Below are 16281 nucleotides of genomic sequence, written 5' to 3'. Positions count from 1 at the left end.
GAAGTAGCAGCATTTCATATGCTCGGCCAAGGGTCTGACCCACAAGCTGAGCACTGAAGCGAACCCAGGACGGACTGGTCCCTGTGCCTTGCCTGCCACTCAGCAGACAGCCCGGCCGGGCTCCTGACCTTGAGTCATGTCACCTTCCATGAGTCATGCACCCTGAAGCAGAAGGGGCTGCTCCTGGGTCCCCCGATGATGCCATAAGTTTCTGATCAGTAGCTGAGAGTCTCCAGCTCCCAATCCAGGGGCCTCCCCAAGAGGCCTACTGGAAAGTAAGGTGACCTCACCAGCCAAAGGCCTTGCAAACACATGACCCCAAATCCAAAGACAAGTACAAGGTTTCCACAAGATGAACACTAGCCCTTGTCGTTCTGAGCTCACAGCTGTATTTAAGAGGCTGTCTTTGGATGTGGAATAGCCAGGCGCCACGTCCAATACACACACTTTGTGAGCCAAGGGACACTTTTCAGCAGGGCAAGGGTCACCTGCAAGGACAAACCACGGCCTGCTTCTGGGCCTGTGGGCCTGTCCACGTGCCGGAGGCCTTGCAGGCTGCTGATGCTCAGTCCAGCCCCTGGCCCTCCCCCATCACCCACTGGACACTGTTCCAACATTGGGGAGTTTGGACCAGAACATAGAGGGAAAAGCACTAATCGGTTTCTTAACAACACATTCACAATCACCCAGACCCAGCAAGGCTGAAACAAGTGGCAATGCCACTTTTTTGTGAAGGTCAAAGTCCCGGAGACTCTCGCTGAGTCCAGAGCAGCAACACACAATGGGAGTCTAGGGCCCGGCCCTGCACCAAGTGGGCAGCCCACCACCAGGCAGGGCCAATTCAGACTGAACCAGGAGAGCATGTCCAGGGCACGGCGGTGACTGGGCAGTGTCACCATGTGCTGGTGTCTCAGTCACCTTCCACTTGAGAGCCTAGTCTGGACAGGCCTTCTGCCCAAAGGGGATCAGGTGCTCGAAGATGTCCACCTGGAAGATGTCCTTCCCGGCCCTCCCTGGGGCAGGCTGCACCAGCCAGTAGGGGTTGGTGAGTGCAGTCAGTACTTCTGTTGCATGCAAGGCAGCAGGGCTTGATTCTCCAGCTCCTCCACCTCGTCTGGACCTAGGTTTTCTGGGCACAGCAAAGTGACCCCAATGTCCACGAGACCTGCGTGCAAAGACAGGACACAGAAGGAGAACAAGGTGATTCCCAGTCACACCTGCTAGAGACTAAGACCGCATTACGGAAGGGAACCTGGGTGAACTGGATCCTCTGTCTGAGCATTTCAGCGGGCTCACCTCGGCAAAGGGAATTCAGGGCGAGGCCAAGCGAGGGAGGGAGCAAAATGAAAGGGAGAGGCCTGGTGCTCCAGGAACGCACCAGGCCACAGGCAGCTCTCAGTCTGCCCACTACAGGCTGCAGGGGCAGAGCAGGAGGGCCCAAGCAGGGAGCCTGTGGACATCAGGTCCCCAAGTGATTCACCAGCACACAGGTGTTGCTGTGGGGCCTCACCCCTAGGGAGTCAGGGGATCTGCTCTGGCTCTGCTGCAGGCAGTGGGGATGGGGAACCCAGGCTGGGTGCTGCTGTGGTGCCTCTCACATTCTCTGCCAGGCACACACATGCACATATGTACATGCACAGAGACAAGTGCCACATGCAGACCTGGATCTGGGCGGGGCTCATCCACTGGAGCTCTCTGCTCCAGCAGCTCCCATCAGGCCACATCCTCCCAGTCCGGTGCCCAATGTGGATGGCCAGGGTACAGTGCCAGGTCTGCACAGCTGGGCCGCCACCACGTTTCCAGGTTCCTGACACCATTTAAGAAGAAACCTGGATAAGGCTTTCAGAAGGACAGACAGCCAAACTTCATTTCCAAGGGCTCCTAGGGCCTCACGTGGCTGTGGAAACACAGATCCACAAAGGCCAGGAGCCTGACACAGTGGCCTCCGAGCTCACAGCCCTGGGCCGGACATCAGCCCCACGTGTCCAAGCATCCTCCAAGCTTGCTGACACAGAGGGGAGGGTCACAGAGGGCTGGCTCCTTCCATCCATCTCCACACTGTCTGTAGACAGGGGTTGGCGAGTCAGAGGACCCGCCCATCACATGCAGTCTGTGGGGAGGTCAGGAAGGAGGGCGGGACAGCAGGAGAGAGGCATGAGGTGAGTTTGAAGACAGGGGAGTCGAAACCCTGGGAACACTCAGGAGAGAGGGTGGGTCCCCTGGCTTCACAGCCCAGTGGCTGGGCTCTGGTCCTCTCCCAGCACAGACAGGCACAGTCCTGGGCTTGGTTTCCCCCAGCCCTGGGCCCCACCCCAACCCTCAGCTCCCTGGCCCCATCACTGCCCATGCTCTGCAGATCCTCCATCTTAGCCCAGGGATGCTGAGCACAGATCTGTGCTAACCAATCTGGCCTTGACCCTGGGGCTGCCCTGGACCTCAGACGCCCTGCCAGGTGTCTTCCCCAGGTGTCTTCACCTTTGGGAGCCACCTTCCTCCCAGCCCTTCCCACACCATGGCCTCCACTGTCAGCAGATGCACTGGCCCCTGCCCAGAGCCTAGAGAAAGAACAGAGAGCAGAAACAACTGGGACGGACGTGTCCTTGCCAGGCCTGGGATGGCACCACACAAGGATCACAGAATTCAAACCTCAAAAAACCCACTAGGTTACTGTCACCTCGTTCAACCGCTGAGGAGGAGCCGAGGGATAGAGAGATAGCCCATGACTGTAGGGGACATGACCACGTGCACCTCCATTCTCACTTCTTTCCTTGTACCTGGTTGGGGTTCCTTGTTTACTGGAGGAGGGTGGAGGCAGAGGAGCAGAGCTGCGGTCCTGAACCTCAGCAGCATCTCAGCACCTTGCAGGGAGCCTCCGTTTCCATGTGTCTGTGAGGACGGGGACAAAGTCCCAGAGGCACCCAGCTCAGGGCCTTCCGGGCCTTTCTTTCCCCAAACACAGCAGAGCCACAGTTCTCACAGGCCCACAAGGCCCCACCTGATTTGGCTCCTACCCTAGTGGCCTGCTTTCTTCAGCACTGGATTCACCCCAGTAGCTATGAAGGCCATCCTTCCATCCTTAGAACATTCCAGTGTGTTCCTACCTCAGAGCCTTTGTAGGGTGTGAGGAGTCACATTGCGTCCCCTCAGTCAGGTGCTGGAGTCTCAATCCCCTGTACCTCGCTGGACCTTACAGACAAAGGAAAGGTCTTCTTAGAGCTGACGATGGTCAAGTGAGCTCATTAGGATGGAACCTCCTCTAACAGGATGGCTGTCTCCATACAAAGGACACATTTAGAGACAGACAAACACAGAGGAGAACTCCGGGCGAGGAGGAAGGCAGAGCTCTCCAAGCCCAGACATGCCCACCATGGCCAGCAAAGCCCCAGAAGTGAGGCGGCAGATATGGGACAGATTCTCCACATCCATCATGAGAACCAACGTCAGTCGACACCTTGACCTCAGTTGCTGGCCTCCTGAACCAATGCGGTTTGTAGTTTGAGCCACCCAGCCTGTGTGACCCTGACACAAAACCCCTTCTCCAAAGAAGACTCTTTCTTCAAAGATGACATACATGTCCAACAGGCACATGAAAAGAAGCTCAACATATGGTCCTAATTATTAGATTAATACAAATCAACACTCCACTGAAGTATTTCGCCTTACACTGGTCAGAATGGCCATCATCAATAAAACCTGTGAAGAATAAATGCTGGAGAGGGTGCAGAGAAAAGGGAACCCTTGTACATTGTTGGTGAAATGTAAATGAGTACAGTCAATAGGGAGAACAGTATGGAGGATCCTTAAACAACTACAAACAGAACTACCAGATGATCCAGCAATCCCACTCCTAAATATATATCTGGAAAAGACAGAAACTCTAATAGGAAAAGATACATGCACCCAATGTTCATTGCAGCACTATTTACAGGAGACAAGATATGGAAGAAACCCAAATGTCCATCAATGGATGATTGGATAAAGAAGATGTAAGGTTTACACACACACATGCACACACACGCACAGGAATACAGCTCAGCCATGAAAAATAATGAAGTAATACCATCTGTGGCAACACAGATGGACCTAGATTATCATATTAAGAGAAGGAAGTCAGAAAGAGAAAGACAAATATTCTATGGTATCACTTATATGTGGAATCTAAAAAGATGATACAAATGAAATTATTTACAAAGCAGAAACAGACTCAGAGAACAAATTTATGGTTACCAAAGAGGAAAAGCAGGGGAAGGGATAAATTAGGAGTTTGAGAGTAACAGATACACACGACTATGTATAAAATAAGACCACTGTGGTGCTGGGGAAGGCTCTTGAGAGTCCCTTGGACAGCAAGGAGATCAGCCAGTCCATTCTACAGGAAATCAACCCCAAATATGCATTGGAAGGACTGATGCTAAAGGTGATGGCAAGAGCTGACTCACCTGGGTTCTGTCCTCTCCGCACCCGAGTCTCTTCTCCTCGCATCACGTCCCCAGTCTCTCAGATACCACGATGTCAGGAAGTCAGGACATGCCTAGTGTGCTCTTCTCACCCCAGGGGCTCCCAGGGCCAATGACAGGGGCGCGAACCTGGGATCCCTTCAGTCCTCCTCAGGGACCTCACTTTGTATCTGGGTAGGAGTTCTGATTCTCTCTCCTCCCACACTAAGCCCCCAGCCCTGGTCTCTCTGAGACCCAAATGTCAGGAAGTCTGCTCCCTATACCAGGAACCCATTCTGAACCCTGTATGTTAGGAAGGCAGCCCCCTATACCAGGTCCCCAGTCTCTCTGAGCCCTGCTGCTGCTGCTAAGTCGCTTCAGTCGTGTCCAACTCTGTGTGACCCCATAAACAGAAGCCCACCAGGCTCCCCCGTCCCTGGGATTCCCCAAGGTAAGAACACTGGAGTGGGTTGCCATTTCCTTGTCCAATGCATGAAAGTGGAAAGTGAAAGTGAAGTTGCTCAGTCGTGTCCCACTCTTACTTACCCGTGGGCTGCAGCCTACCAGGCTCCTCTGTCCATGGGATTTTCCAGGCAAGAGCACTGGTGTGGGGTCTCTGAGCCCCGGATGTGAGGAAATACAGCATATGTTCATCTGCCCTATGCCCTCCCAGAGCCCACTATGCTCTGGGGTCCAGCATCCCCTGAGTCCTCCCTCAGTGTCCTCACCTTGACCCTCAAAATAACTAAGATCTTCCCGCCTGCCCATCTGAGGCCCTGCCCCTTCTAACAGTTGCCTAATGTCTCTGAGACGCAGATGCGCAAGTCAGAACAGGCTGCCAAGTGCTCATCCCACCACCAAGGTGGCCCAGGGCTGACAGCAGGGGCAGGGATCAGTGGGGTTACCTTTCATCATCCCTCAGGGACCACATCTTGAGCCCTGGCAGATCTGGGGATGCCCTTTGTGTTGACCAGAGGCGGGACCCTCACATCAAGGCTCAGGGAGCACAGAGGGTGGATGAGCACATGTTGCATTTCCTGACATCCAGGTCTCAGAGAAACTGGGGACCTGGGAAAGGGGGCGTGGCCTCAGGTGAGCAGAGGGAAGAAGCCCGGCTCCTCCAGAGTTTCAAGTTGAGGACCCTGAGGGAGGACTGAGCGGGCTCTGGACCCCAATCGGAGGAGACCTCAGAGAAGCTTGTAGCTGCTGCCGGTCCTTGGCGGCCCTGGGGTAGGATGAGTCCAATGTGCGGGGTTTCACTTCCTCATATCCAGATCTCAGACTGGAGACCTGGTTAGGGGGCCTGACTTCCTGACGTCCGGATCTCAGACTGGGGACCTTGCATATGGGGCTGGGCCTTAAGTACAATGAGAGGCATACACATACAGAGAGAGACACACATACACGCCAAGAACCAGACACACTCACAATGAGAGAGACACACACACTGAGAGACACACGAAACACACTGAGAGACACACATACTGAGAGACACACACAGAGACAGGCTGACTAGAGGGACACACACACTGACAGAGACACCCTCATCCAGGAAACAACACACACTCCTGAGAGCTAGACACACACACACACACACACTGAGGGAGAGAAACTTAAACAAGGAGCCCGAGACACACACTCACACACTGAGAGAGAAACTTAAACAAGGAGAGCGAGACACACACTCACACACTGAGAGAGACATACAAACACTGAGAGAGAGACACATGCAACTTATAGGGAGAGACACACATATTAAGCAACACATACAGACACTATGAAAGAGAGCCAGTACACTGAGGCAGACACACAATGAGACAGAAACACACACATGGAGAATGAGACACCCTGGGAGACACACAAACAGAGACACTGTGAGAGTCACACAGGGACACACACTCAGAGACACACATACTGAAAAGGACACACACACACTGAGAGTTAGGCATGCACACTGAGAGAGACAGACAAACACACACACACACACTGAGAAAGACACACACATGAGAAAGACACACACTGAGAAAGACACACACGTGAGAAAGACAAACACTGACAAAGACTGAACACAGAACATACAGAGAAACACACACACTGAGAAACACACACACTGAGAGAGAGACAAAAACACACTGAGACACACACAGAGACATCCAAACTGAGAGCAGCACACACACTGAGAGACAGACACACTGAGAGACATACACATACAGAGAGAGACACACACACACTGAGAGACACACACACACTGAGAGACATACCCTTGCAGAGAGATACACAAAAACATGGACACATACACACACACTGAGAATCAGACACAATCACACTGAGAGAGACACACACTGTGAAAGAGTGAACACACAACCTACAGATACTCACACGCTCTGAGAGACTCACACACTGAGAGACACACACACACTTAGATGCAAAAACACACTGAGAGACACACACAGAGACACACAGAGACATGCAAACTGAGAGGGACACACACACACTGAGAGACACACACACTGAGAGACATACACATACGGAGACACACACACACACACCAAGAACCAGACACACTCACAATGAAAGAGACACACACACTGAGACAGACACACATACTGAGACCCAAAAACACACTGAGAGACATACATATTGAGAGACACACACAGAGATACACAGAGACAGGCACACTAGAGGCACACACACAGTTAGGGAGACACCCTCATCCAGGAAGAGACACACACTCCTGAGAGTGAGCTATACACACACACTGAGGCAGAGAAACTTAAACAAGGAGAGAGAGACACACACTCACACACTGAGAGAGACACACAAACACTGAGAGAGAGACACACACCAAGAGAGAGACAAAAGTACATGGAGAGACACAGACAGAGACACACAGAGACATGCAAACTGAGAGGGACACACACACTGAGAGAGACATCGTCATCCAGGAAGAGACACACAATCCTGAGAGTGAGATATACACACACACACACTGAGGGAGAGAAACTTAAACAAGGAGAGTGAGACACACACTTATACACTGAGAGAGACACACAAGCACTGAGAGAGAGAGAGACAGACACAACTTAGAGGGAGAGACACACACATTGAGCAACACACAGACACTAAGAAGAGACCCACAACACTGAGGCAGACACACAATGAGACAGAAACACACACATGGAGTGAGAGACACACTGGGAGACACACAAACAGAAACACTTTGAGAGTCACAGTGAGAACAACACACACAGACAAGCACACACTGAAAGCGACACACACAAACTGAGAGTTAGCCATGCACACTGAGAGAAACAGACAAACACACACACACACTGAGAAAGACACACACATGATAAAGACACATACATTCAAAGACACATACTGAGAAAGACTGAACACACAACATACAGAGAAACACACACACTGAGAGAAAGACAAAAACACACTGTTAGACACACACAGAGACACACAGAGACATGCAAACTGAGAGGGAAACACACACTGAGAGACACACACACTCAGAGACATATACATACAGAGAGACACACACATACAGGCTATGAAATAGATACACTCACAATGAGAGAGACACATACACTGAGAGAGACACACACACTGAGAGAGAGACAAAAACACACTGATAGCCACACATACTGAGAGACACACACACAGACACACAGAGACAGGCAGACTAGAGGGACATGCACACTGAGAGACACACACTCCTCAGAGAGAGAGATATATACACACACACACTGAGGGAGAGAAACAAACTGGGAGAGTGAGACACACGCTCACACACTGAGAGAGACACACAACTTAGAAGGAGAGACACACACACAACTTACAGGGAGAGACACACACATTGAGAAACATACAGACACTAAGAAGAGACCCAAAACACTGATTCAGACACACAATGAGACAGAAACACACACATGGAGATAGAGATACACTGGGAGACACACAAACAGAGACACTGTGAGTCACAGACAGAAACACACACACAGAGACACACACACTGAAAGGGACACACACACACTGAGATTTAGCCATGCACACTGAGAGAGACAGACAGACACACACACACACTGAGAAAGAAACACACACATGAGAAAGACACACATTGTGAAAGAGTGAACACACAACATACAGAGAAACACACACACTGAGAGACACACTGAGAGAGAGACAAATACACACTGAGAGACACACACAGAGACACATAGAGACATGCAAACTGAGAGGGACACACACACTGAGAGACAGACTCACTGAGAGACATACACATACAGAGAGAGAGACACACACACACCAAGAACCAGACACACTCACAATGAGAGAGACACACGCACTGAGACAGACACACATACTGAGGCACAAAAACACACTGAGAGACACACATACTGAGAGACACACACAGAAACAGGCAGACTAGAGAGACACACACACTCAGAGAGACACTCTCATCCAGGAAGAGACACACACTCCTGAGAGCTAGACACACACACACACACACACACAATAAGGGAGAGAAACTTAAACACGGAGAGTGAGACACAACCTCACACAGAGAGAGAGACACAAAAACACTGAGAGAGAGACACACACACAACTTAGAGGAAGAGACACACACATTGAGCAACATACACAGACACTATGAAAGAGACCCACTACACTGAGGCAGACACACAATGAGACAGAAACACACACGTGGACAGACACACTTGGAGACACACAAACAGAGACACTGTGAGAGTCACACAGAGAAACACACACATAGAGGGACACACACTGAAAAGGATACACACACACTGAGAGTTAGCCACGCACACTGTGAGAGACAGACAAACACACACACACACTAAGAAAGACACACACATGAGAAAGTCACACACTGTGAAAGAGTTAACACACAACATACAGAGACCCACACAGTCTGAGAGACACACACACTGAGAGAGCGAGAGACATCCACACTGGGAAGGAGAAACACACTGTGAGAGACACACACCCTGAGAGAGACACACACACTGAGACAGAGACAAAAACACACTGAGAGACACACACAGAAACACACAGAGACATGCAAACTGACATGGACACACATATTGAGTGAGACACTAACTGAGAGACACACACACTGAGAGACATATACATACAGACACACACACACACACAAAGGCTAAGAACGAGACACACTCACAATGAGAAAGACACAGTGACTGAGAGAGACACACACACTGAGAGAGAAACAAAATCACACAGAGACACACATTATGAGAGACACACACAGAGACACAGAGAGACAGGCAGACTAGAGGGACATATACACTGAGAGAGACACCCTCCTCCAGGAAGATATACACACTCCTGAGACCAAGATATACACACACACTGAGGGAGAGAAACAAACTGGGAGAGCAATACACACACTCACACACTGAGAGACACACGGACACTGAGCGAGAGACACACACAGAGAGACAAAAGTACATGGAGGGACACACAGAGACATACAGAGGCATGCAAACTGAGAGGGACAAACACACTGAGAGGCACACACACTGAGAGACCTATACATACAGAGAGAGACACACACACACACGCCAAGACCAGACACACTCACAATGAGAGAGACACACACACTGAGACAGACACACATACTGAGAGACACACACAGATACAGGCAGACTAGAGGGACACACACACTCAGAGAGACAGCCTCATCCAGGAAGAGACACACACTCCTGAGAGCTAGACACACACACACACACACACACTGAGGGAGAGAAACTTAAACAAGGAGAGCGAGTCACACACTCACACACTGAGAGAGACACACAAACACTGAGAGAGAGACACACACACAACTTAGAGGGAAATACACACACAGTGAGCAACACACAGACACTAAGAAAGGGACCCACTACACTGAGGCAGACACACAATGAGACAGAAACACACACATGGAATGAGAGACACACTGGGAGACACACAAACAGAGACACTGTGAGAGTCACAGTGAAAAACACACACAGAGAGACACATACTGAAAAGGACACACACACACTGAGAATTAGCCACACACACTGTGAGCGACAGACAAACACACACACACTGAGAAAGACACATACATGAGCAAGTCACACACTGTGAAAGAGTGAACACATAGCATACAGAGACCCACACAGTCAGAGAGACACACACACTGAGACAGAGAGAGACATCCACACTGGGAAGGAGAAACACACTGTGAGAGACACACACCCTGAGAGAGACACACACATGGAGACAGAGACAAAAACACACTGAGAGACACACACAGAGACACACAGAGACATGCAAACTGAGAAGGACACACACACTGAGAGACGCACTGAGAGACACACACACTGAGGGACATACACATACAGAGAGACACACACACACACTGGCTAAGAACCAGACACACTCACAATGAGAGAGACACACAGATTGAGAGAGACACACACACTGAGAGAGAGACAAAAACACACTGATAGCCACACATACTGAGAGACACACACTGAGACACACAGAGACAGGCAGACTAAAGGGACATGCACACTGAGAGAGACACCCTCCTCAAGGAAGAGACACACACTCCTGAGAGCGATATATATATATATATATATATATATATATATATATATATATATACATATACACACACACACACACACTGAGGCAGAGAATCTTAAACAAGGAGAGTGAGACACACACTCACAATGAGAGAGACACACATACTGAGACAGACACACATACTGGGACACAAAAATACACTGAGAGACACACATACTGAGAGACACACACAGAGACAGGCAGACTAGAGGGACACACACACTCAGAGAGACAGCCTCATCCAGGAAGAGACACACATGCCTGAGAGTGAGATATACACACACACACTGAGGGAGAGAAACAAACTGGGAGAGCGAGACACACACTCACACACTGGGAGAGACACACAAACACAGAGAGGGACACACACTGAGATAGACAAAAGTACACAGAGAGACACACAGAGACACACGGAGGCATGAAAACTAGGAGGGGCACACACACTGAGAGACCTATACATACAGAGACACACACACACACACACCAAGGCCAGACACACTCAGAGAGACACACACACTGAGACAGACACACATACTAGACACAAAAACACACTGAGAGACACCCATAATGAGTGACACACACAGAGACAGGCTGACTAGAGGGACACACACACTCAGAGAGACAGCCTCATCCAGGAAGAGACACACACTCCTGAGAGCTAGACACACACACTGAGGGAGAGAAACTTAAACAAGGAGAGTGAGACACACACTCACACCCTGAGAGAGACACAAAAACACTGAGAGAGAGACACACACACAACTTAGAGGGAAAGACACACACATTGAGCAACACACACAGACACTACGAAAGAAACCCACTACACTGAGGCAGACAAACAATGAGACAGAAACACACACATGGAGAGAGAGACACACTGGGAGACACACAAACAGAGACACTGTGAGAGTCACAGTGAAAAACACACACAGAGAGACACGTACTGAAAAGGACACACACACACTGAGAGTTAGCCACGCACACTGTGAGAGACAGACAAACACACACACACACTGAGAAAGACACACACATGAGAAAGTCACACACTGTGAAAGAGTGAACACACAACATACAGAGATCCACACAGTCTGAGAGACACACACACTGAGAGAGAGAGAGAGACATCCACACTGGGATGGAGAAACACACTGTGAGAGACACACACCCTGAGAGAGACACACACACAGAGACAGAGATAAAACACACTGAGAGACACACACAGAGACACACAGAGACATGCAAACTGAGAAGGACACACATACTGAGAGACACACAAGAGAGACATACACATACAGAGAGAGACACACACACACACGCCAAGACCATACACACTCACAATGAGAGAGACACACAGATTGAGAGAGACACTCACACTGAGAGAGAGACAAAAAACACACTGATAGCCACACATACTGAGAGATACAAACTGAGACACACAGAGACAGGCAGACTAGAGGGACACGCACACTGAGAGAGACACCCTCCTCCAGGAAGAGACACACACCCCTGAGAGCGAGATATATATACACACACTGAGGGAGAGAAACAAACTGGGAGAGTGAGACACACTCTCACACACTGAGAGAGACACACAAACACTGAGAGAGAGACACACACTGAGAGAGACAAAAGTACATGGAGAGACACACAGAGACACACAGAGATATGCAAACTGAGTGGGGCACACACACTGAGAGGCACACACACTGAGAGACATACACATACAGAAAAAGACACACACACACGCCAAGACCAGACACACTCACAATGAGAGAGACACCCACACTGAAACAGACACACCTACTGATACACAAAAACACACGGAGAGACACCCATAATGAGAGACACACACAGAGACAGGCAGACTAGAGGGACACACACACTCAGAGAGACACCCTCATGCAGGAAGAGACACACACTCCTGAGAGCTAGACACACAAACACACACACACACTGAGGGGGAGAAACTTAAACAAGGAGAGCTAGACACGTACTCACATACTGAGAGACACACACAAACAGTGAGAGAGAGACACACACACAACTTAGAGGGAGAGACACACACATTGAGCAACACACAGACACTACAAAAGAGACCCACTACACTGAGGCAGTCATACAATGAGACAGAAACACACACATGGAGAGAGAGACACACTGGGAGACACACAAACACAGACACTGTGAGAGTCACAGAGAGAAACACACACACTGAAAGGGACACACACACGCTAAGAGTTAGCCATGCACACTGAGAGAGACAGACAAACACATACTCACACTGAGAAAGACACACACATGGAAAGACACACACTGTGAAAGAGTGAACACACAACATACAGAGAAACACACACACTGTGAGACACACACACTGAGAGAGAGACAATAACACACTGAGAGACACACACAGGACACACAGAGACATGCAAACTGAGATTGACACACACAGAGACACACATACTGAGAGACATACACACAGAGAGACATACACATACAGAGAGAGACACACACACATGCTAAGAACCAGAAACACTCACAATGAGAGAGACACACAGACTGAGAGAGACTCACAGACTGAGAGAGAGAAAAAAACACACTGAGAAACACACATATTGAGAGACACACACAGAGATGCACAGAGACAGGCAGACTAGAGGCACTCACACACAGAGGGAGACACCCTCATCCAGGAAGAGACACATGCTCCTGAGAGTGAGATATATATATATGTATATATATATATACACACACACACACAGAGACAGACACACAGACACAGAGAGACATGCAAACTGAGAGGGACGCACACACTGAGAGAGACACCCTCATCCAGGAAGAGACACACACTCCTGAGATCTAGACACACACACACACACTGAGGGAGTGAAACTTAAACAAGGAGAGCGAGACACACACTCACATACTGAGAGAGACACACAAACACTGAGAGAGAGACAAAAGTACACAGAGAGACACAGACAGAGACACATAGCGACATGCAAACTGAGAGGGACACAAACACTGAGAGAGACATCCTCATCCAAGAAGAAACACACACTCCAGAGAGTGAGATATACACAAACAAACTGAGGGAGACAAACTTAAACAAGGAGAGAGAGACACACACTCACACACTGAGAGAGACACACAAACACTAAGAGACACACACACACAACTTAGAGGGAGTGACACACACACTGAGCAACACACAGACTAAGAAGAGATCCACAACACTGAGGTAGACACACAATGAGACAGAAACAAACACATGGAGAGAGAGCCACACTGGGAGACACACAAACAGAGACACACACACTGAAAGGGACACACACACATTGAGAGTTAGCCATGCACCCTGACAGAGACAGACAAACATACACACACACACTGAGAAAGACACACACATGAGAAAGACTCACACTGTGAAAGAGTGAACACACAGCATACAGAGAAATATACACACTGCGAGACACACAGACTGAGAGAGAGACAAAATCACACTGAGAGACACACACAGGACACACAGAGAGACATGCAAACTGAGAGGGACACACACACTGAGAGAGACACCCTCATCCAGGAAGAGACACACACTCCTGAGATCTAGACACACACACAGAGGGAGACACCCTCATCCAGGAAGAGACAATGCTCCTGAGAGTGAGATACACACACACAGAGACAGACACACAGACACAGAGAGACATGCAAACTGAGAGGGACACACACACTGAGAGAGACACCCTCATCCAGGAAGAGACACACACTCCTCAGAGCTAGACACACACACACACACACACACTAAGGGAGTGAAACTTAAACAAGGAGAGCAAGACACACACTCACACACTGAGAGAGACACACACACAACTTAGATGGAGAGACACACACATTGAGCAGCAGACAGACACTAAGAAGAGACCCACAACACAGAGGCAGACACACAATGAGACAGAAACACACACATGGAGAGAGAGACACACTGGGAGACACACAGAGACACTGTGAGAGTCACAGAGAGAAACACACACACAGAGACACACACACTGAAAGGGACAGGCACACACTGAGAATTAGCCATGCACACTGAGAGAGACAGACTAACACACCCACACACACACACTGAGAAAGACACACACATGAGAAAGACACACTGAGAAAGACACACAATTTTGAAAGACGTACACTGAGAAAGACTGGACATACATCATACAGAGAAACACACACCCTGAGAAACAAACACACTGAGAGAGAAACAAAAACACACTGAGACACACACAGAGACATGCAAATTAAGAGCGACACACACATTGAGAGACACACACTCTGAGAGACATAAACATACAGAGACACACACACACTGAGAGAGACATACCCACTGAGAGAGAGTCACAAAACACTGAGAGACACACAGACAGATACATAGAGACACACAACTGAGAGATACACACCCTGAGAGACATACCCTTGCTGAGAGAGATACACAAAAACATGGACACACACACACACACACACTGAGAACTAGACACAATCACACTGAGAGAGACACACACTGTGATAGAGTGAACACATAACCTACAGAGACCCACACAGTCTGAGAGACACACACCACTGTGAGATAGAGACATTCACACTGAGAGAAACCCACTGTGAGAGACACACATTCTGAGAGAGACACACACACTGAGAGAGAGACAAAAACACACTGAGAGACACACACAGAGACACACAGATACATGCAACCTGAGAGGGACACACATACTGAGAGACACACACACTGAGAGACATACACATAGACAGAGACACACACACACGTGCCAAGAACCAGACACACTCACAATGAGAGAGACACACACACTGAGACAGTCACACGTACTGAGAAACAAAAACACACTGAGAGACACACATACTGAGAGATACACACAGAGACAGGCAGACTAGAGGGATACATATATTGAGAGCGACACCCTCATCCAGGAAGAGACACACAATCCTGAGAGTTAGAGACATGCAGAGACACACAGAGACATGCAACCTGAGACCGACACACAAACTCAGAGACACACACACTGAGAGACACACACTGAGAGACATACACACTGAGAGACATACACATACAGAGACACACACACACACACTGAGAGACACACACTGAAAGAGAGACTAAAACACACTGAGAGACACACACAGAGACATTCAAACT

The 16281-nt window shown here is 49.3% G+C and overlaps 1 protein-coding gene across 1 annotated transcript in view; it reads left to right on the top strand.

The window, feature by feature from the left end:
* The first annotated feature begins 3367 nt into the window (after positions 1-3367).
* Positions 3368-16281, top strand: part of LOC102282730 (histone-lysine N-methyltransferase PRDM7) — a 62442-nt gene continuing 49528 nt past the window's right edge. The window contains exons 1-2 of the mRNA XM_070366798.1: positions 3368-3439; positions 5411-5528. Of these exons, the coding sequence (XP_070222899.1) occupies positions 3368-3439; positions 5411-5528 (190 nt within the window). The remainder of the gene's footprint in view (positions 3440-5410; positions 5529-16281) is intronic.

This window comes from Bos mutus, unplaced genomic scaffold, assembly GCF_027580195.1.
Source record: "Bos mutus isolate GX-2022 unplaced genomic scaffold, NWIPB_WYAK_1.1 CTG212, whole genome shotgun sequence".
Taxonomy (NCBI): Eukaryota; Metazoa; Chordata; class Mammalia; order Artiodactyla; family Bovidae; genus Bos; species Bos mutus.
The sequence above is the reverse complement of the archived record's forward strand: the minus strand, read 5'-3'. Positions and strand labels throughout refer to the sequence as shown.